At 47.8% G+C, this 21,963-nt stretch overlaps 2 protein-coding genes across 17 annotated transcripts in view; both read left to right on the plus strand.

Moving 5' to 3' along the window:
* Positions 1-13,199, plus strand: part of R3HDM2 (R3H domain containing 2) — a 154,328-nt gene extending 141,129 nt beyond the window's left edge. For all 15 annotated transcript variants that reach the window (XM_081248319.1, XM_081248318.1, XM_081248310.1 and 12 more), the window contains 9 exons: positions 72-198; positions 832-992; positions 1,460-1,614; positions 3,046-3,146; positions 8,400-8,569; positions 9,372-9,519; positions 10,719-10,816; positions 11,167-11,251; positions 12,153-13,199. In XM_081248319.1, coding sequence (XP_081104445.1) covers positions 72-198; positions 832-992; positions 1,460-1,614; positions 3,046-3,146; positions 8,400-8,569; positions 9,372-9,519; positions 10,719-10,816; positions 11,167-11,251; positions 12,153-12,493 — 1,386 coding nt within the window. In that variant the 3' untranslated portion in view covers positions 12,494-13,199. The remainder of the gene's footprint in view (positions 1-71; positions 199-831; positions 993-1,459; positions 1,615-3,045; positions 3,147-8,399; positions 8,570-9,371; positions 9,520-10,718; positions 10,817-11,166; positions 11,252-12,152) is intronic.
* Positions 13,200-13,807: 608 nt separating this feature from the next.
* STAC3 (SH3 and cysteine rich domain 3) lies at positions 13,808-21,963 on the plus strand. Of its 2 annotated transcripts, XM_081248326.1 has the most exons (13): positions 13,808-15,654; positions 16,399-16,456; positions 16,717-16,978; positions 17,222-17,319; positions 17,533-17,605; positions 18,472-18,569; positions 19,936-20,002; positions 20,185-20,234; positions 20,527-20,612; positions 20,797-20,848; positions 20,937-21,074; positions 21,253-21,312; positions 21,789-21,963. In XM_081248326.1, the coding sequence occupies exons 2-13, from the start codon at positions 16,400-16,402 to the stop codon at positions 21,870-21,872; spliced, it is 1,125 nt and encodes a 374-aa protein (XP_081104452.1). In that variant the 5' UTR covers positions 13,808-15,654; position 16,399; the 3' UTR covers positions 21,873-21,963. The 2 variants fall into 2 exon arrangements, with proteins under 2 accessions (XP_081104452.1, XP_081104453.1); XM_081248327.1 differs by lacking the exon at positions 21,789-21,963 and having other exon boundaries at positions 21,253-21,656.

Raw genomic sequence — 21,963 nt, forward strand, 5'->3', positions numbered from 1 at the left:
ATTTAATAGTTTGGGGATGTTGGGGCTGAATTTGAGGGACTTTCTGATACATCTGTTTCCTCTTACCATAGATCCAGGTTTCTTACTATCCCCCTGGACAGTATCCTAACTCCAACCAGCAATATCGACCTCTCTCTCACCCGGTGGCCTACAGCCCCCAACGTGGTCAACAGCTGCCTCAGCCATCCCAGCAACCTGGTAAGAGGAACGGCTGATGTAAGAAGGTAGTGAGTAAGGAAAGGGCGGAGACTGGGAAAGAGAATTACCTTCGCTGTTTAAAAAGCAGGGGGGACTTCCCTGGTGGCTCAGTGGCTAAGAATCTGCCTGCCAATGCAGGGGACACGGGTTCAAGCCCTGGTCCAGGAAGATCCCACATGCTGCAGAGCAACTAAGCCCGTGCGCCACAACTACTGAGCCTGTGCTCTAGAGCCCGCGAGCCACAGCTACTGAGCCCGTGTGCCACAACTACTGAAGCCCGTGCGCCTAGAGCCCGTGCTCCGCAACAAGAGAAGCCACTGCAGTGAGAAGCCTGTGCACCGCAACAGAGAGTAGCCCCCACTCGCTGCAACTAGAGAAAGCCTGTGCGCGGCAACAAAGACCCAATGCAGCCAAAAATAAATAGATAGATAGATTTATTTTTAAAAATAAATAAAGTAAAAAGCAGGGGGTGCAGGGGGCGGGGGGGCGGCAGGAATGATTAGGGTCCTGAAGAGGAACCTGTGATCTCCAGAAAAAGAAAAAGTAAAATAGAAGGAAAATTACTGAGAGAGTGTGACCTCCTAAACATTGTTGATACTATGCTGATGTCTTCTCTGCTTTGCCCATCCCTAGGTTTACAGCCCATGATGCCTAACCAGCAGCAGGCGGCTTACCAAGGCATGATTGGGGTCCAGCAGCCACAGAACCAGGGCCTGCTCAGCAGCCAGAGGAGCAGCATGGGGGGCCAGATGCAAGGCCTGGTGGTTCAGTACACTCCACTGCCTTCTTACCAAGTGGGTGCATTTTGTACTAGGAAAGATCACCCAGTCCTTGGGATGAGGAAAAGGAGGAGAGTTTCCCACATCCTCCAGTCTGACAACTCGAACACTAAAACATTGTTCACTTTACCCCTAGAATTTTTAGGTTTTCTTCCTCTGAGAGAAGGCCCAGAGAGTCTGAGAACAGTCTTTATTTAAATTGTTTGGTTTTTATATAGCCATGCAAACGAGTATATGCCCAGAAAAGTAGGATCTAGAGGAAATTAGGCTCCTTCCTGTACATCACATGCCCATGGGTGAGGTTTGGAGAGGAAGGGAATGGAGGTAGCTCTAAGCATTTCCTTTACGCAGGTAAGGAGAATAGGAGTCTCTAAAGGTAGGGAAGGAGGTTAGAGTGTCCTGGTCTAGTGATGACTAGAGGCTGTTCTTTGGATGAACTCTTTAGGAGTAAGAGTGGTCATTCTCTTCTTGTCTCCACCCAGATCCCAGTGGGTAATGACTCGCAAAATGTGGTCCAGCCGCCTTTCCAGCAACCCATGCTGGTCCCTGCGAGCCAGTCTGTGCAAGGGGGCCTCCCAGCAGGGGGCGTACCAGTGTATTACAGCATGATCCCTCCAGCTCAGCAGAACGGTACAAGGTGAGAACTCCCAGAGAGTTGGGGTGCATCTCCCACAGACCTTTAGCAACTGTTGCACCATGGTTTTGTTTCCACTGGGAAAGAAAGGCAGGGGTAAAGATCCCAGTGGTACCCTAAAGCAGGTAGAACATGAGGGAGTTCATTCTCCTCTTCTTGTCAATTCAATATTTGCATAAGAATTCATCAGCAGGAAAAATTCCTGCTTCGGAGACAGAAGCTTTATAATTTCCCCCATTTTTTGTTTTTCTTATCAGTGGGATTCAGAACTATGAGATAGAGACTGCTTATTATTTTAAAAAAGCAGTTTGGAGTATACATATGTAAATTTTTCTGTGTACATCTATATCCATGGATGAATCTGAGATAGCCTATTTCTATATGTCTATTTATATCTATCTTAGTATAGCTCATAGCTAATAGAATTTTAGAGGTAGAAGTTACCTTAGAAATGTCTAAGTATTTAGACATTTCTAAGTGTCTAATAGTCCACTCCCCGTGTTTTATTTATTTTTATTTATTTATTTATTTATTTTTTTGCGGTTCACGGGCCTCTCACTGCTGTGGCCTCTCCCGCTGAGGAGCACAGGCTCTGGACGCGCAGGCTCAGCGGCCATGGCTCACGGGCCCAGCCGCTCCGCGGCATGTGGGATCTTCCCGGACTGGGTCACGAACCCGTGTCCCCTGCATCAGCAGGCGGACTCTCAACCAGTGGGCCACCAGGGAAGCCCCCCTTGTTTTATTTTACTCCCTTCTTTTATAAATGAGGAAATTCCAACTAAGGATGTTAAGAAACTTACCCAAAGTCACAGAACTAGTTAGTAGAAGCAGAGCTGGGACTAGAACTCAAGTATGGGCCTACCTTGATGTATTTCTGTGTCTCTCTCAGTGTCCACATTTCTGTCTTTTTATGTTTATGTCTCCATGTTGTCTTGAGTTTTGTGAGATTTTTCCCCATTTGTCTTTAGCTGACTATATGTGTTTGCCATTGAGAAAATATCCTAAATCTCCTTAGTTATTTTTTGCCTATCTCTCTCTAGCACTTTAGCCCTGTGTGTCTGTCTCTGGCATTCTCTTCGTGTTTCTGCTGTGTTTCCCAGAGTGTGTGTGTGTGTGTGTGTGTGTGTGTGTGTGTGTGCGTGCACATGTGTATGTGTTTGGTGTTTCTACACTGTTAGGAAGAGCATGTGTTACTAACATTCCATCTGTAGCGCTGATTAGCAGCTTCCTAATTGAAAGATGGTCAAGTACAAATATATATAATTAACTTTGAACTGATGAGTGATTTTAGAAATTGCATGGCAAATTGGTCTGGGAATGGCTTGGAGCTGCCTTGACTTCCCACAGGGGAGGCCCAGGAAGCAACAGCTGTCTGCCAGGAGTTGCGTTCCTCCCTCTACCGCTTTACCACTCTTCTCTTCTCCATCTCCCCAGCCCTTCTGTGGGGTTTCTGCAACCTCCCGGCTCTGAGCAGTACCAGATGCCTCAGTCTCCCTCTCCCTGCAGTCCACCACAGATGCCACAGCAGTACTCAGGTAAGAGGATAAAGAATTGAGGGGTCTTGGGCACTGGTGAGAGCAAACACTGCTGAAGGACTTGTGCTTTAGAGCTGGGAAGGACAAAGAGAGTTCAGGGATTGGCTCTGTCCCCAACTGTGACCCCATCATGAGGGAAGACCAAAGTCCTAGCTGGCTGGTGTTTTCCAGAGGTGCTGAAATTGACCCCTCAAGAGGTGAGGTTGGTTGCCTGATCCCTATCCCTGGGGAGTCACATGTCGATTTGAGTTCCTTGTTTTCTCTCCTCTCCCTCTCCCTCTCCCTCTCCCTCTTTGCTGAATCCAACACTACACTCACCACTCAACATGCCTTTGAGACACAGAGTGCTTACTTCTGTCTGTTGCACTCATTCTTCCCGTAAACAGCTTTTCTTTTCTCTTGGGAGTGTGAAGGAGGCTGATAAAATGCTTTTAAAATCATATCTTAGATTTGTTTAGTGGTTTTTCATATGTGCTCGCATACACTGTGTCATTTTCATTCTCACCACAACTTAGTGAAGAGGAAATTTAAAACTCAAAGAGAATAAATGACTTGCCTAAGATCACAGTCCTAGAGCTTGAACTTGGGTCTTTTCACTTTCTATAACCCATGCTACATCCTCAGTAACACATTTTCAACAGGTTTCTATACTCTATTCCTTTCCCTCCAGTAGGAAATAAATAGATATCATGTTAAATAGCTAAAGGCCTTCTTTGGAGGGGCCAGTTATCCCAGATGAATGGACTTATGCCTTGCAGCCTCTCACTATCTGTCTTTGCCAAGAACTCCCCCAGTACACCAAGTACAACTGCTCCTGTTTGTTTCCCTTTCACCCAACCCTGACATATCATTACGCTGCAGTTAAGTAAACTTCACGGGTTCTGGAGGGGAGGAGGTTAAGGTAGCCTCCAGCCATCCCTATTCAGCTCTATTGTGGGAATTTAGGGTTCCCTCTTCTGGTGAGAAGGAGGTATTTTGCCAATTTTTCTCATTTTAGAAATGGAATATTTTTCACGTAAGATTTTCTGTACTCTATGTTAGGTGCTCTGGAGTAGATTCCAGAATTAAGCTTGCTCACAAGACATGATCAGTTCTTACCTTCAATGTAATGACTTCTTCCTTTATCCAGACCAACCATAGATCTCTTACAGGATGAGGTTTTAAAATTCACCAACCTTTACTACCCTTTATTACATTATTGGTCTCTCTAGCTGTTTCTCCTTGTGTCCGCCAGGGGCACTTGACCTTCAAATTCCCAGTGGGGTATGGAAATTATAGAAACCAGCTCCAAGAACTGCTGTAGCCTGTGGTGGTGCTTGGCACCTCAGGGCATTTTCTCTCCTGTTTGTTAAAATAAGTGTGTGCGTGTGCATATGGGTATACTTGTATGTGAATTTTTGTATATATCCTTAGTGGTATATCAGTATATCTGTTGGGTCTCTGCAGTTATGTCTCTTCATCTGCAAATACAAGATGAATTAGAAACAAATCAAGTGAAAATAATTTTTCAGTACCTACTCTGGACCTAGTGCTGGGTTAATTAAGTAAACTGAAACAGCTGTTGTTCTGAAAGTTGGCAGCACTAGAGATCTGGACTGGGATTGGAAGGAGATAATCTAGGCTCTTCCCAAATTAATAGAAATAGACAAAACCCTCTTCATCATCTAATTTCCTTGCTGCTTTAGAATTTTCTGTTTTATTTCCTTTCCTTCTGGCTATGCTGATTAACCCTAGGCTTCTGACTGACCCCTTGTACTTTTCCTAGATGATGGGACCCTCTCTTCCACCCACATCATCTAAGAGACCTATTCACCATAGCATCGATCTTAAAAGTCTTCAGTCCCTGCTCATGGGAATCTAAGAGGAAGTGGAAGAAAAGAAAAAGTGCTTCTTACACCTTCCTTTCCAGTTTGCCCTTTACTGGAAAGATAGAAGGCTGGCATTCCCCACAAGGGCTGCTATGTCACCTTCAGAGGACAGTCACCCGCCCTTCTCCCATGTAGCAACATGGTCACTTTTCCAAAAATAAAGGTAGGGATTAGGATTGGCTGTTCCTAGAGCAATTGTTCCAGTTTATTAATACATTTTTGTAGTTGCCCAGTTTACCCCCAGGCCTGGACGTTAATTCCTCCACTATGATATTAGATATAACCATAACCTCAGGAAATACTTTTCTTCCCACTAAAATAGAGACTTGCAGGTCCCTTGAGGTTTCTACAGGGATGCTTGTCTGGGGAAGAGGCACACAGACATGAAATGGCAGTAAAACCTGTGCACAGACTCTCAGCTCACAGTGACACAGCAGCACGGCCAGAGTGAGGTACATACAGAAATAGCTTCTCACCTACTTACTGGCTCATTTTGTTGCTGAGGGCTTTCCAAAGCTGAGACTAACTCTTTTCACTCCCCACTCCCTGAAGATAACCCTCTCCCCCACCAAAAAAATGGAAGACTACGAAGATACTATAGGATTCTATCCTGTAATTTGGGAAAGATGCCTGTGGGATTTTATTTCTCTGGACATTTCTTTCCATAGATTTGATTTCAGATGGTAAGGAAGAAGCCTTATCAGTTTTCTACCTCAGCGATTTTTAAAAAGAACAAAAACTAAACAAAAGCAATTCTGCCAGACATAAATGTCATCTGTTTATATATATGTGGTTTGCTCTGCCCAATCCACCTTTCTGCCCAGGTTTAATGATGCCACTTAAAAAGCCGTTCACACGTTCCCTCTCCTTTCAGAGCTTTCAAGCTGAAATTGATTTCCTTATTCAACTCCCTTCTCCCCCTTCCCACTCTAACCCAGGCTCCTTCCCCCAACTTGATTATGTGGAAGCGCTGTCACTGGGCAGTGCCGTGGGGGGGTTTCGTTTTGGGGGATTTGGGGTTTTTTTTGCCACGTGCATTAAGAAGTAGCCACAGTTAAGCTGCTAATGGATGCCACCAGCTTCTGGCTTGAGGAAGAGAAGCATAAAAATCATCTCATCAGCAGAGCAGTGCTCTCTGTCCTCAGCTGAGTGAAGGTACACCACTCCAGGTCAGCGGGAGAGGACTCAGTGAGGGGAGGAGCTCAGGAATGCGGCTGCAACTGAGAACCCTGCCTTTGCTTTTGTTGCGATCAGAGAAAATAATATGAGGACTTTGTTCTCTTTCCCCCTCCACTTTAGCCCCCTAATAGCTCCTTACGGCTACACGTTGCTATTAGAAAGAGCGTCTCCTGCCTTGCTTATGCCCATACCCTACATACTCACACATCCTGTACCTTTTCCTGGCCCAGGGCAAAAGGCTCAGGTTATCAGCTGCCTTCCAGAAAAGCTATACATTTGATTATTTTTACGTTGGTCCCCTCAGGTAGCAGTGAGTTGTCTGAATAAGATCAGCTGCAGTTTTGTGGGTAAAGAACATTGGAGCAGGTGCAGCTCTTAGGGTGGGGAAATACAATGCCCAGAGCAACTATAGTAAAGGGGGAGTTGTTAAATGCATGACACTTCACAACTGTACAGTTTTCCTGTGGCCCTTTTATAAGCCATGCTGATGAATATACCCTGTCCCCTTTGGCAGGGGAAGGGGAGAGGTGAGCCTGTCGAGCCTGTCGCTCTGAGTATTTGTGCTCTCTGATTATATGAGCCCTAGAGGATGGGGATGGGCACGAACTGGGGAATAGGGTACAACAGATGCTGTGTCTCCTGAGCTGTTTTCTCAGACCTTCCACTGTTTCTTTTCCTTTCCTTTGACCAATGCTACCTGAGAAAAGCAATCACGCTCACTTCCCAGCATGACTGGTGCCCAGGGCAGAGGCTGCAACATTGCCCATCACAGGAAGCAGTGCGATGGCGGCAGCAGTGGCAGCCCCAGAGCACTGAGCCATGAAGACAGCAGCATTGCAGCAGGTTTTCGAGCTAGCGACCCTCAGTCCCATTTCTCTACCACCAGACACACACGTGAACTCAGCCGTCCATCCACAGAAATATAGTCTGGGGGGTCAAGAGCAAAGCCTCATGCTGGACAGTTCCCCGTGGGGAAGCAGAGCTCCTGCTCATCTCTCCCAGCAGGAACTGTCTATCAGACTGCTTCTCCCTGACCCCTTACCTTGCTTTTCACCATGAGGAAGATTCAGGACTTAATGTTCCTCCTCATTGAGCCCTTTCTTTCCCCCAGACTGTGAGAGGGTAAGACTATATCCATGGTTGCCTGGGCTAAAACCTCAGGGCTGCATCCAGTCAGTCACCTTGAACCTGTCAGTAAAACCTTCAGAGAGTCTCCCCCTCCCACTGCTCTAATTCCTAATCACTTTGTTTTGTTTCAGTAGCCTCCTAACTAGTCTTCTGGACACTAGTCTCTCCCTCCCTTTAGCCATCTTACATTCGGCCACTTGGGTTAGCTCTCTGAAACACAAGTCCTGTTCCCAACACGTACAGGATACAACCCTCACCAGAATGTTCTTCAAACTCTGACACCAGCTATTTGTTTAATGTCCGACTCCCTAATAGACTGTTCATTCCATGGGGGTAGAGACCAGTCTTGTTTGTTTGTTTGTTTGTTTTGTATACCCAGTGCTCAGCATAGGAACTGGCACATAGACAAATGTTCAATAAACGTTTGTTGAATAAATGAATAAATGTATCTCATCTCCTACTACTTCCCCTACATAGTCCCTGTGCCTTAGCACCTTGAATTATTTGTCATTTCCTGAGTATGACATACATCTCTGTGCCATTCCCTCTACTTGAAATGTTCCCAATTCACCCAACCCTTGCCCAAGAATTATATCCTGGATCTGGCTTAGTGAAGCTGTGCACATTTATCTTCTCCAGAACAACCAGAGATCGCTGACTTATCTGCAGCCATTACCAGAAAAGCCTGCACGTGCCTGCAGCCCTGGCCCAAGCCCCAGACTGGGACCTGTACCATGCCCAGACATTTGAGCAGTCTGACCTGGGCATTTGGTAATACCCAACTTTGACAGAAATGAAGTAGTTTTCTGCCAAGCATACCAAAGTACCCCTCACCAGGTGAAGGCCAGGAGGGCATTGACATCTTCCACTCAAACTTCCACTGGTTTGAAGTTTCCACTGGTCTGAGAGAGAGTCAGAGACCAAATCAGCAACTACCTCAGATTCCTGGCAGGACACAGTTTAAGTGACCCTGAAGCCAGTAGGTGGATTTGCTTACTGGCTTTCCCACTTAGGGTTAGCTGACAAGCCTAAAATGTAGTGTGAATTCACAACCAACTGCTTTTTTCCTGCCACCCAGGAGTGTCACCTTCTGGACCAGGTGTGGTGGTCATGCAGCTGAATGTCCCTAATGGACCCCAGCCCCCCCAGAACCCATCCATGGTCCAGTGGAGTCACTGTAAATATTACAGCATGGACCAGCGGGGGCAGAAACCTGGAGACCTGTACAGTCCTGACAGTAGCCCCCAGGTGAGTCCCTGCAAGCCAGCTTTGTCTTAGCAGGGAGGTAACCAGATTCTTCTCAGGAAGTAATCTTTGCCATTGACTGAGCAACCTCTGTTACTTGTCTTTCCCTGGGCATTTTTTGGGAAGAAACGCAAGAAATAGAGGAGAGCATCTTCTTTCAAGGAACCTAAGATTTAAGGTGGCAGATGGGACACATGCTTGAAAATGCTAAGGGAATACTTAAAACAGTATGTCAAAAAGTGGATGTTAAAATAATACAAACTGGGCTTCCCTGGTGGCGCAGTGGTTAAGAATCCGCCTGCAAGTGCAGGGGACACGGGTTCGAGCCCTGGTCCAAGAAGATCTCACATGCCGCAGAGCAACTAAGCCTGTGCGCCACAACTACTGAGCCTGCACTCTAGAGCCCGTGAGCCACAACTACGGAGCACACGTGCCACACTCCTGAAGCCTACACGCCTAGAGCCCGTGCTCCGCAACAAGAGAAGCCACCGCGATGAGAAGCCTGCGAACCGCAACGAAGAGTAGCCCCCGCTCGCCACAACGAAGAGTAGCCCCCGCTCGCCGCAACTAGAGAAAGCCCGCGCGCAGCAGTGAAGACCCAACGCAGCCAAAAATAAAATAAATTTTAAAGTAAATGATAATAATACAAACTAATTAGGGACTAAGGGGCTAGTTTGAAGGAGCAGTCTGACAGAGTTCAGCAAGAGAAGTTTCCTGAGAGAGGTGACTTTTAAGCCAAGCCATAGGAATATCCAGAGGGTAATGTTTGGTGTACGTATGATGTGTACTCCTCTCTCTCCCACAGGCCAACACACAAATGAGCAGCAGCCCCGTCACATCTCCTACTCAGTCTCCAGCACCCTCTCCTGTCACCAGCCTCAGCAACGTCTGCACAGGACTCAGTCCCCTTCCTGTCCTCACACAGTTCCCCCGTCCTGGGGGTCCAGCACAGGGTAAGGGGTTAGATAAGGGCTGGTTGCTGTCAAATTCACCGTTCGCATCCCATTCCTAAGTGGGGAGATCGAGAGGGCAGCAACAGGCAGGGAAGCGGTGTGGCTGGTCATCCAACTCTGGCCCTGTTTAGGCCAAAGACACCTGCCCCTCTTTAGTGCTGCCCATAGTTAATTTACTCTAGATCTCCATTAGATATTTAGTATTTACTTCCAAGTCCCTGGTGACTATGAGCCAGGGAAAAGAAGTTCACTGAACTTTCTAATGAATAACCAAGAGTTTAATCCATCAGTACTGAGTCTGAGGGTTGGGAATATGGGGTGGTGTCAGAAACGGTAGGTGTCAGAAACATTATGGTTTGAGAAGAGGGAATACTCTATTTGAGTTAAAAGACTTGGGTTCAAATTCTAGTTCTACAACTAACTAGCTTTGTGATGTTGAACATGTTACTTAAACTTAAAATGGAACCTCAGTTTCCTAATATATAAAATGAGGTTAATCACACATAAGATGGAAATAATCTTATCTGCTTTCTGCCGTGGCTATCAAAAGCAGTATAAAAATAAGATGAAAATATGGTTTAAAACTTCAAAGTGCTCTGAAATATAGTATTTATCACCAATAATAGGTAACACATGGTACTTAATATGTGTCAAGCATTGCTATAAGTGCTTTACTTATAAGTACTTTATAGGTGCTATAAGTGTCATATAGTCATTTAACCTCAGCAATGCTAATGAGAGGAAAACATACCCAACATCCCATTTTCAGTAACAGAGCCAGGATTTGAACCTAGGCTGTCTGGCTGTAAGTCTGTGTTCTTGTCCACTGCACTGTATTGCCTCTCATGTGAGTCAGAAACTTAAGCCCTGGGTTTAAGGTGAGAAGAAACTATATGAGAAATAAAGGACAGTCATAAGGGTCTGTAGGTTTCCTCCAGGGCCTTTTGTCTTCAATGGACAGAGCCCTTCTTCAAAGGTGAAGGAACCTAATAACCCCTTTGTCTGAGATACAGCTGAGAGCCAAGGGGTTTAGGAAGAGAGACAACTCTTAAATCAGTGACATGGGCACTTCTATCATAGCAAAAGTAGGAATAGTATGTATGCATTGTTGCTGTCCATCTCCAAAGCCCCATGAAGTCTCATAAAAGTCATACCATGTAGTTCAAACTCCCAGAAAACCATCTGCTCTTCCTCCCTAGGTGATGGTCACTACTCCCTCTTGGGCCAGCCATTACAGTACAATCTGTCCATCTGCCCTCCCTTGCTCCATGGCCAGTCAACTTACACGGTGCACCAGGTAAGGGTGTCTCCCATCAGCCTTAGGGCCATCAGAGTCCCCTTCTCATCCAGGCCCCTGCTTCTGAGCCATCTACCTCAACTAGCTGGGTGGACAAGAGAGACAACACAGAGAGAATGGACGAAGTGGGAAGAGCCTTTACCCCACTCCTATACTCATTCCTCTCACCCCTTCCCCAGTGCCAAGAGGGAGGGGCTCTTTGTTTCTCGGTGGCCACTCTCTGGCCAGTCTGACTGCCTGGTGGGATGGGGTCCTCAGGGTTGGGTACTGCTCCTTAATCCCTCAGACAGACTGGGATGTAAGGCAGTCATTGTTTACCTGGAATGAGAGTTATCTTTCGAATGTTGAAGGGACAGAGTGGATTGAAGCATGGAAACCGGAGCAAGAGACAAGCACTCAAATCTGCCTCCACTGACCTGGGGACAACAGACGTTGGTGAGTGACAGGATGCTGAATCCCCAAAAGAAGGTGCTTACCCCTCCAGCCTTGCATTACCAGCCCAGGATGGTGAGAAAAGCCAGCTTAGGGTAGGCAGTCAAAAGAGGACCTTTTCGTACTCAAGAGCAAGGAGAAGCTGGAGAAGTGAGGTGTCTCAGTCCTCCTTACCAAGCCATTCCAAGTCCTAGGGAAGATGAGGGTGAAAATTGGGAATAACACAATGATGGGGCTGGTTGAGCCTGCTATTAACAGACAATCTTGTGGAAGTGGTCCTGACCCTGATCTAGGATGTCTACCTTTGGTAGTTCTAGACCCAGTTTAGGAGAGGCTTGATAAGAGAATGTGGGGGAGTAACTCTCCTCCTGCAGGCCTTCCGTACTAGGCATAACAAGATCTCTTGGGGTTTCGCCTACTGAAGCAGTTTGCTAAACAAGGTAAGGAAGGGAAACTGACTTCCCTAGATGATAAGAAAGAGGAATCTACCTGGGCCAGCCTCTGGGAAGGGAATGGAACATATTTCAGACTGAGCTATTAACTTTGTGAAAGAACATAACCAAAAGCCACACTTCCTTCACAGTAATTGCACCCTGTGAGAGAACTGAGGTATAGGTTTGCAGATCTTAAATCTGGGATTCTGATTCCCAGTCTCCTCTTGCCTACATCTCTAGGCTAGGAGAAGAGGAAGGTTCCTTTGTGTCTCCTAGTTGCCCTGATCAGAGTCTGGATGATAGGGAGTTGGGTTGATTTGGGGAGGGAGGAAAGGGCTCAGTGAGAAAGGCTGGGCTTTTGAGGACATTGTATACAGACTTGGTCAGCTGGATACTCCTCTGCTGGGGTGCTGGCCAGTCCTTCCTACTCTATACCTCTTACAGCCATGTCCTGTCTCCTCCCCTTCCAGTCCTGGGACGGGTGCTGGAGGTGACAGATCTCCCTGAGGGCATCACCCGTACCGAGGCGGACAAACTCTTCACTCAGCTTGCCATGTCCGGCGCCAAGATCCAGTGGCTCAAGGATGCTCAGGGGCTGCCTGGTGGGGGTGTGGGGGACAACGGTGGGACTGCTGAGAATGGCCGCCACTCGGACCTTGCTGCCTTGTACACCATCGTGGCTGTGTTCCCCAGCCCTCTGGCTGCCCAAAATGCCTCCCTTCGCCTCAACAACTCTGTGAGTCGCTTCAAACTTCGAGTGGCCAAAAAGAACTATGACCTGAGGATCCTGGAGCGAGCCAGCTCCCAATAAATGGAGGAGAAGAAGGGACCAGCATGGCAGGGGTGGGGCAGGGTAGAGGGGGTCAGGGGGTCCTGTCAGACCACGGACAGAGGCAGAAGGTGAGGTAAGGTCCACAGACAGACACTAAACTGGAGCCTAAGACAGTAGGGATGAAGATGGAAACAGGGACAGACACTCACACTGGCACTGAACTCTTTCTCACTCCCCTGCCAAGGGTCCCTCTTTTTCCCTGGTTGGCCCCATGTCTGCTTCCCTCTCTTTCCCATCCTCTTCTATGATTTTTTATCTCTTCTCTCACCATGAAATTAATTCTTTCATATTTTTTGGTCAGGTAGAATTGGGAGGGTCCCACACTCCCATGTTCTCCTATTTCCTTACCATCCCAAGCTCCCTCTTCTTTTTTGGCCTTTATGAATATATTTATATGGAAAGAATTAAGCAAAATGAAATTGATTTCCCCTTTCTCCCACCCCATCTTATCTCCCCAGACCCCACAGAGTTAAAACTTGGGCCTCCCTCCACCCCCCAGAACACTTGTATATTGTTTGTTTGAGGTTTGTGCTGCAGTAACAGACACAGTATTTAATTGCACATACAGATGTTTGCTGGGTATATTCACTGTAAATTTTATTTAATCTGATTTTTTGTTTGTTGGGGGGTTCTTGGGGGGGGGTTGATTTTGTTTTTAAATATAAAAAAAAAATCTGTCACTGGACATCAGTCCGTTTTCTGTTGCCACCCTGGTATGGGTGGGGTCGGAGGGATTTGGTGCGGGCTGGGATGGCTTTCTCTGGCATATGCACACATATCTTCCTAACACTATTCCCTGCATCCTGTCCTACTCCTTACAAATAATTCTGGTAGATGGCTGGGTCTGTAATGGGACTCTGCCACTAACTGTGGTTTATCAAGCACATCACTCTCAACTCTGGACCTCTGAGTTCTTACCAGTAAAATAAGAGACTTGGTCTGACTAGGCGACCTCCGAGGTTCCTTGCACCCTGTTAATTCTGTGATACTCATTTAGGGCCCTGGTAGCTAAGCCAGAGGAGTGTGAGTGACGTCCAAAACTGGGTCGAGATGCTTGCTTCATACCTGTCCGTCTCATATTCTGATAACTCTTCAGGGATGGAGGACTTGGGCCTTTCATTAATCCCAAAGCCAGAGGATTGGGTTCTGCCTGGCAGGAACAGAACTGCATGTTTCTTACAATAAAAGCTACATCAATTGAACTTGCTGTGCCAAGATGTCATACTATCCAGGTGTGCTTAGCAGTCCCTGTCCTCTGCAGCTGAAGAAAGGTGAAGAGCAGACAGAAGTCACTTGCCTGTGAGATAATAGAGCTTTCCTCTATCTTCCCAAAGCTGGCCCTGTTGTGCAGCCTGTCAGACGAGGGCCATTAAAGAGCCTGTTGACCCAGAACCATCCAGCAGCCCCTTTTCAATGTCACCCACCCCTTAAAGAAAGAAAAAAGAACAGTAGGTAGAAATGACGTAGCACATTGCCCTGGAAATCCCTTGTGTCTGGGTAGCAATATCTCTCTAGCCAGCCTCCTCTGAAGCTTGTCTGGCCCAACCTCCAACATAATCCTTTACTTCTTACAGATACAAGGGATAAAGCAGCACGACATTATCACCTCCAAATTGCTCTGCTCTGAGATGAGAGTATCTCCTTTTTCAGCCATGTCACAGCTCAGACTAGGAAAAGGCTGCATCCCCGTAAGATAAGAATGCCAGATACCTCATTGACCCATCAGATCATATGCATCAGAGGAAAGAGATGGAATAAGGGAATCAGAATGATAAAGGAAACTTGAGGCTTGACCATCCTACCTCCAAGAGTCTGCAGTTCCCATGGGAAAGGGGACATTACTTACAGATGATAAAAACTCCATGTGGGGGCTTCCCTGGTGGCTCAGTGGTTGAGAGTCCGCCTGCCGATGCAGGGAACACGGGTTCGTGCCCCTGTCAGGGAGGATCCCACATGCCGCGGAGCGGCTGGGCCTGTGAGCCATGGCCGCTGAGCCTGCGTGTCCGGAGCCTGTGCTCCGCAACGGGAGAGCTCACAGCAGTGAGAGGCCCGCGTACCGCAAAAAAAAAAAAAAAAAAAGTGACAGCTATTGCCTTCTGTCCAATATTAACAAGACAATCTGTACGTGATCATTAGACCCTCACTGCCCCAGAACCCCTCAGATGGAAGTCCCAGCCTGGCTTTTTTTAATAGCTCTTAGAATTCCTTTCACCCTGCGGACAAGATTTTAGAGGAATAGGGGAAAGATATCTCTGGGGGCAGCTGGAGGGAACAAAGCAGTACTACGTGTTCTTCACTCCCTTACAGGATAGCAGCAAGGTACCCTTCTAACTACCCATGGATAAGAAAGCAATCTAGTTTGGCTGATAGGAGAGCTCTGAAAATTCAAATGTTCCTTTCTTCACCAGTTTCCAAGCCCTTTCTTTCCTAGATTGGAGGCTAGATCGATGCTTGAGGGTAAAAAAAACATGGCCTCAAGAAGATAGTGGCTGAGAAGTCGAAGGCTAGTTCCTAAAGTAGATCCAGGGAGGGTAGAATTGGAGAGATGTTTGGACCTTGGGAAAAGGATGGAGAAGCCTGTTTGTAATTCATCTTCACCTTTAGTCATTTAAAATGACCCACATGAAGGAATTACCTGGCGGTCCTGTGGTTAGGACTCCGCGCTTTCACTGCTGAGGGCCCAGGTTCGATCCCTGGACGGGGAACTAAGATCCCACAAGCCACACACACACAGTGTGACCAAAAAAAAAAAAAAAAATCACCCATATGAGTATGCGGCATGTCCCTTGCTGAATTTAGCCAGTTCTGACCTGCACACCATAGATGAAAAACCAGGCAACAGCAGCTCTGGGGGGATGGGAGGAGTTAGGGTCCAGCCCTCCCCGTGTCCAATTTCTCTGTGTCAGCTGTTGTCCCTCAGCTGTCCACTTTCCTCCAGCCCTGTCATTTCAGCTCTGACACCAAGGCGAGAGGCTAGGAGGTCTGCAAACACCGTCTGGGTAGCTGGTGTGAGTACAGAGAATACTGGGGGGGCTTAGCCCCCAAGGAAGAAGACCGGCCCTCCCCCAGCACCACCGTCAAGATCCCAGGGGCTCCCTCTTTCCTCCACAGGCTGTGGACTGACTTAGGGAATTCCAAAAGTAAGTTGCCTCTTCATCCTCTTTCCATTTCCAGGACTGCTCACCCAAGCTTCCCCAATCCATAGTCTATTCCGCTTCTTCATTTCTCTGCTTGTCTGTGAGTAGTTTGGGTTTTAGGAGTGAAATTATTATTATTCTACTCCAGGACAAGAGTTAGGATTAGAGGGTGGGGTGAGGGTGGGATCAGGGGAATGGAGTAGTAAGGGAAGGAAAGGCTCATATTACTCTGAAAACTTAAAATAGCTGAGGCCTGAGGCAGGCTGGGAACTAGGCACTGGGTCCCCAGGGCTCAAGAGGTAGAGGAGAACAAATGTCCCCAGCCCGTCCCTCCACGAATGCTTGTGGACACACACATTAAACCTCTTGAAAGGGGATCTGGGAAGGTGTGCGTCACATTTCTATTGCCCACAGATTCCCAAGAGAAATAAAGTACCTGTAGGAAAATCCCTAAACCACACAGCCTTGTGTACTGTCTTGGGGCTGTAAACTCTGGGGTTGCCCCTCATGGTAGAAGGATGGTTATTGGTTTGAGGAACTGGTTGGGAAGGTCTTTAGTCTGTTGGGCTTTTCTCTGGACTTCCATGGAATCTTTCTGCTCATAAGCCCTATGGAAGGATCTCTGTTTAACCAAATTTCTCCCAAAGCCTCCCCTTCAAGGACCACCCCACTGCAAGGGACAGGAACATGGGAGGGAAGAATGGCAGTCAGGGATTAGATTTCACAGTGGGGTCCAACCTCTTGCAGGATGACAGAAAAGGAGGTGCTGGAGTCCTCCTTCCCAGCAGAGACTCGGCAGAGTGGGGTGAGTCTGGGCTTCTGACCGCTGGGTGGGGGGAGCTGGGAAACTGCTGCAGCCCTTGAAGAAAAGTGCTTGAATTGATCTCACTTGTATATGACTCATTTATTGTTAAAACGCTAGCTAGCACCCGCAGCCCCCGATACCCCCTAATCCTGGGGTGTGCCCCTTACCCCAGGCTAGAAAAATGTATAGTTAGCTCCAGCCTTACCTACTCTAGAAAGCAAGACAGTTCTTTTAACACTGGGTCTCCTTCACTCCCTCAGCTACAGCGGCTGAAGCAATTATTCAGGAAGGAGTCTACAGGGACAAAGGAAACGGAGCTTCCCCCAGAGCCCCAGGCCAATGGGGAAGCAGTGGGAGCTGGGGGTGGGCCCATCTACTACATCTATGAGGAAGAGGAGGAAGAAGAGGAGGAGGAGCCACCCCCAGAACCTCCTAAGCTTGTTAATGATAAGCCCCACAAATTCAAAGATCATTTCTTCAAGAAGCCCAAGTTCTGTGATGTCTGTGCCCGGATGATTGTGCGTGAGTCATGAAGGGAAGTGGAGAGTGTGATGTCGAAGGCAGGGGGTGGGGGAAGGGGTTTAGGAAAGGAGTATTTGTATATCAGACAGGCTGTGGTAAGATTTGGCTTTAAGAAAATACTATTACAGACTGAGAGTGTTGGGTCCCAGACAGAAAAAGGACCTAAGAGCTAGAGTAGCAGCAGTGGTACAAAGGGGAAGGGAAATCAGGAACCTCACCCAGATGTTCTCCCCATCTCCCAAGTCAACAACAAATTTGGGCTTCGCTGTAAGAACTGCAAAACTAACATCCACGAACACTGTCGGTCCTATGTGGAGATGCAGAGATGCTTCGGCAAGATCGTGAGTAGGCTCTGGGGAGCAAGACAGTAGAAGGGGGGGGATGTGTTGCCAGCTACCTCCTTGCCAGTCCCTCCTCAAATCATCCCACCCATTTCCCTGCTTTTTTTTCCTCAAGCCATCTTTTACTCCAAGAAGGGGTGAATACTCATGGGAGAGATGGGTTCTGGGCCCTACCTTGTTATCTCTAATGCTTTCTCCCATCCAATCCTACAGCCCCCTGGTTTCCATCGGGCCTATAGCTCCCCTCTCTACAGCAACCAGCAGTACGCTTGTGTCAAAGATCTCTGTAAGTGCCCCATATGGGACCTGAGGGAATGGGCAAGCCTAGAGATGGTTTCAGCACCATCTCCAGATTGGGAAGCCAAATTCTGAAACAGACTCTATTTCCCATGGTTTTCACTCAATCTAATATTTTAGCCATCTTGGATGCAGAGTCAGTATTCCCCTGTTTTATAGCAGAGGGAGATAAGATTTAGCACGGGCTTTGTACAGTAAGAAAGAGACAGAACCAAGACTGAAACCTTCATCTGCCTGACTTCAAACTCTGCTCTTCGTATGCAAAACCATTTCTAAGCATGAAGCAGACTGTCCTCATCCTTGTTAGAGCATAGTGCCAGACTCAGGACCAGACCAAGAGCTGTGGGCATCCTGGGCAGATTCATAATTTGGCAACTCTTAAAAGTGTATTTGTTGACAATTTGCTCAACATTTATTTGGAGGAGAGGCTGAACTCTGTGAGGAGCATGGATGGAGAAAGAAGAACCCACTGGTGGTAGTACCCCAGCTTGCACATGCCACTCAGCAGAACAAAAGCCAGCAGTTAAAGGACCACTCTCCTTAAAAGGAAAATAGTGATTCTGAGCATTCCCCAACTCCCAAGCAACTCCTTAGCAGAGTTGTCTTTCCAACATCATATAATGCTCTGCCTGGAAGGAGTGCTGGTAAATATTTTTCTCCATCACATTTCCAGTGATGTCTTTAGAGCTCTTTATAAATTGATGACCCTAGGTATACCCAGCTGACACTTTCCTAATTCTAAACACACACGCACCTACTCAGTCACATCTCTCCCTTACTTAGGAGGTCTCTCTTTCCTCTAAGCCTTTTTCTGCCTCCCCAGTAATGTCTCCTTTCTTCTCCCATTCCAACTAGCTGCTGCCAATCGCAATGACCCTGTGTTTGAAACCCTTCGCACTGGGGTGATCATGGCAAACAAGGAACGGAAGAAGGGACAGGCAGATAAAAAAAATGTGAGCACCCAGTTTTCCTACTGAGGCCTTCCAGAGACCCCATGGAGCAGGTCCTGTCTCCTCTCTGGAAAGCTGACAGAAGTAGGGATCCTCTTCCCCTAAAATTGCACATAACCCAACAGACAAATTTTTGCACGCAATTTTAAAAGGCCTCAGTTTAACAACTCCTGCCATAGCATGTGTTTACTCCAGGAACTCCCTTCTGAAATTGTCAGATAAACCACCATAACTAACTAAAGGCTAGGCCCCAGGGCCCTGGCATTGCCAGACAACAGAGGAAAAGCTATGCTTTTGGATTTGGAGAGGAGAGCTTGTCATGCCAACTAATCAGAGAATTCTAGAGCCCCCCCCAAGCGTCCATGAAGATAATCTGGTCTGACCCACTTATCCTGTAGATGAGGAAACTGAGGCACAAAGCTTGTGGCCAAGAGCACCTTCATTTCCTTTTGTAATAGGTTACTAGATTGGTAATACAATAGACGTATTCAGTTCAGCAAGGAATTTGTTAGCATATCCTTATATCTTTCTGGACAACAAGGATGGACTAATGTGGATAATGGTTACAGTTAGATGGATTCCTAAAATTAGTTGAATGACAGCACCCAAAGGATTCTGGTCCTTTAGGGAGTTTCCAACCAGAGGGAGATTTCTGATGCTTTATGACATGATTTAGTCCTTAGTCCTCACCTATGGACATTTTTCTCACTGATACAAATGAAGATATAAATGATATATCCCATTAAGTTTGTGGGAAACCTAGGAGGGAAAACTCATACACTGAATAATATATTCAAAAATATTATAGACTAGAAGAAAGACCAAGAACTAATCATTCAAAATTGTGTAAGGAAAAATATCTAACTGTTCTTGGATCAAAAAAAGAAAACCAACTGCACAGAAACAGAACTAGAGATCTGGCCTCAAAGTAGTTGATGTGGAAGTTGGGTGCAAATTAGGGATTTCTTGGAGTGAGCTATGACTTATAAGGCACTATCAATGTGATCTGACTGCTTCCAGAAAGGCTAGCCCACTCGGGTTCTATTCTCTTAAGGGAATTCTAAAAATTGTGCTGCCCATTTTTCTCTTACACACTGTAGTATTTTTAAGGGCAGACACTATAGTAAAGGACATGGATTTTGCAAGGTCGTGAGCTTCCTGTCAACTATATTCAAGCACAATGTGGGTGGTCACCTGCCTTGTTGTTTCAGAGAAAGTCCCTGCATTAGGCAGGTGGTTGACTAGATACTTCTTCCAAGTCTCCTTCCAACACTGAGATCCTATTCTCTAGTTCTCTGGCCAGACTCGAGAGCCAGGGGAAGCATGAGTTTCCAAGACAGCATCTTCCTAACTCTAGTGCCCTCTCCAGTCTCTAGCAGCCATGATGGAAGAGGAGCCAGAGTCTGCCAGACCACAGGAAGGCAAACCCCAGGATGGTGAGTAACACCCACCTCCATCCATAGAGATGGAGGAGGGTCAGGGCTCAGCTGTGGCACAGGAGATGGAGGGCCAAAGAGCATGCCAGGTTTGGAGGTAAGAGGCCCTGGAACAGAAAGGTAAGGGATTGAGGGCTACACTCCAGAAGCCAGAGACAATTTGTCGGTGTTTCCCATTCCAGGAAACCCTGAAGGGGATAAGAAAGCTGAAAAGAAGACACCTGATGACAAAGTGAGAATATTTTCTCCCTACAGGGACCCCAGTCCTCTCCCCAGCCCAGGTCTGACACCACTCACGCCACTCACGGCCTCGGCAGAAGCTCACACTGATTCCATGGGTTCCAATCATTAACCTGTCTTCTCCACCACCTCACACATACACACAGCCAACACATTCCTCTTAGTTCAGGGACATGAAAGAGAGGTGGAATGTAGTGTGTCTAGAAAATACCCCTGGCCTTGCCTCCTGCCCCTCAGTCTGGGACAGAGGTGCCCTGAGACTCATCACCCCCTTTCACCCCCAGCACAAGCAGCCTGGCTTCCAGCAGTCTCATTACTTTGTGGCTCTCTATCGATTCAAAGCCCTGGAGAAGGACGATCTGGATTTCCCGTGAGAGGCCTTAGGATTGGGGTGGCGGTGTACTGGGAGTGGAGAGGGGAGAGCCCAGCTCCCTATGGGAAAGGAAAAGGGGAGACTCAGGCATGGAGCCTATTTGGGGCTGGACCTGGGCACAGCCAAGGGACTGAATGTATAAGGCCCCTAAATCTCAGAGGCCCCTTCCTTCCTCTCCCAGGCCTGGAGAGAAGATCACAGTCATTGATGACTCCAATGAGGAGTGGTGGCGGGTAAGAGAAATGTCTGAGACTCGGGTGGGACATGGGTTGAGTTTAGAACCGGAGATTGTGGATGAATTCCCCCTACCATCTCCTTTAGGGGAAAATAGGGGAGAAGGTCGGATTTTTCCCTCCAAACTTCATCATTCGGGTCCGGTCTGGAGAGCGTGTGCACCGCGTAACGAGATCCTTCGTGGGGAACCGCGAGATAGGGCAGATCACTCTCAAGAAGGACCAGGTAGCTCTGGTGCCCCAACTCAACCCCAGGCCCAGAGGCTTCTCTGAAAACTACACTCCTTGCAGATCTTAACCCATTAATGGGGCTAGATTGGGCCTCCATAGCTCTGGACTCCCCTGCTCAGCTCTTCTACTGTTTTCTCTTGACTCCTCTCCTCCCTCGTCCCTTAATCCTTTAGATTGTGGTGCAGAAAGGAGATGAAGCCGGTGGCTACGTCAAGGTCTACACCGGCCGCAAGGTGGGGCTGTTTCCCACCGACTTCCTGGAGGAGATTGAGGCGTGAAGACGCCTGCTGGCGGGAGATAACCAAACCCCATTCTGGGCAGGCCCAGTGGAGGTTGGGGAGAAAAGGGGCGAAAGCAACTATACTGCCGGGTGGGGGAGATGGGAAGGCCCGCCGGAACGTGACGGTGCTTCCGGGAAGGGACTGGTTCCCGTCCCCCTCCCCCGCCGAGGGCGTCGGATACTTGGTGCCGGGAGCAGCCTCACTCACAACCCCTCAGGTCCAGCCTTTGAGATCTGGAAAAAGAACGCGTCTCCACTAGGGAGACGGGAGGGGGGATTGAGGCGAACCATCGAATGTTGCCAATTTATTAAAGTTTTGACAAAAGTTAGAAAAGTTTACTGTTTAACTGGGGGCTGAGGGGAGAGGGAGGAGAGAGGGCCTAGGAAGGCGTGGCGAATCTTCCCCAGCTCTCCCCTCACTACCATCAGGCAATCCGAGACCCACCTGGGCCGAGGCTGGTGCGAGGTGGGGAGACAGATGCGTCCGCCAGGCAAGGCCTCTGTCGTCAGTGAAGAAAGGGGAACTGGACTGGGGTCACGGCCCTCGCGCCCCTGCTGCTGGGAGCAGGATCGGGTAGCAGGGTAGGTCCCACTATCTCTTAGT

Source organism: Mesoplodon bidens (assembly GCF_964165515.1).
Source record: "Mesoplodon bidens genome assembly, chromosome: 11".
Lineage (NCBI taxonomy): Eukaryota > Metazoa > Chordata > Mammalia > Artiodactyla > Ziphiidae > Mesoplodon > Mesoplodon bidens.

Bases quoted from the DNA above. Each gene is read 5' to 3' on its own strand.
- STAC3 (XM_081248326.1), top strand. From the start codon at position 16,400: ATGACAGAAAAGGAGGTGCTGGAGTCCTCCTTCCCAGCAGAGACTCGG. The intron at 17,320-17,532 runs GTGAGTAGGCTC...CCAATCCTACAG, and splicing joins AGAGATGCTTCGGCAAGATC to CCCCCTGGTTTCCATCGGGC. The intron at 21,075-21,252 runs GTAGCTCTGGTG...TTAATCCTTTAG, and splicing joins TCACTCTCAAGAAGGACCAG to ATTGTGGTGCAGAAAGGAGA.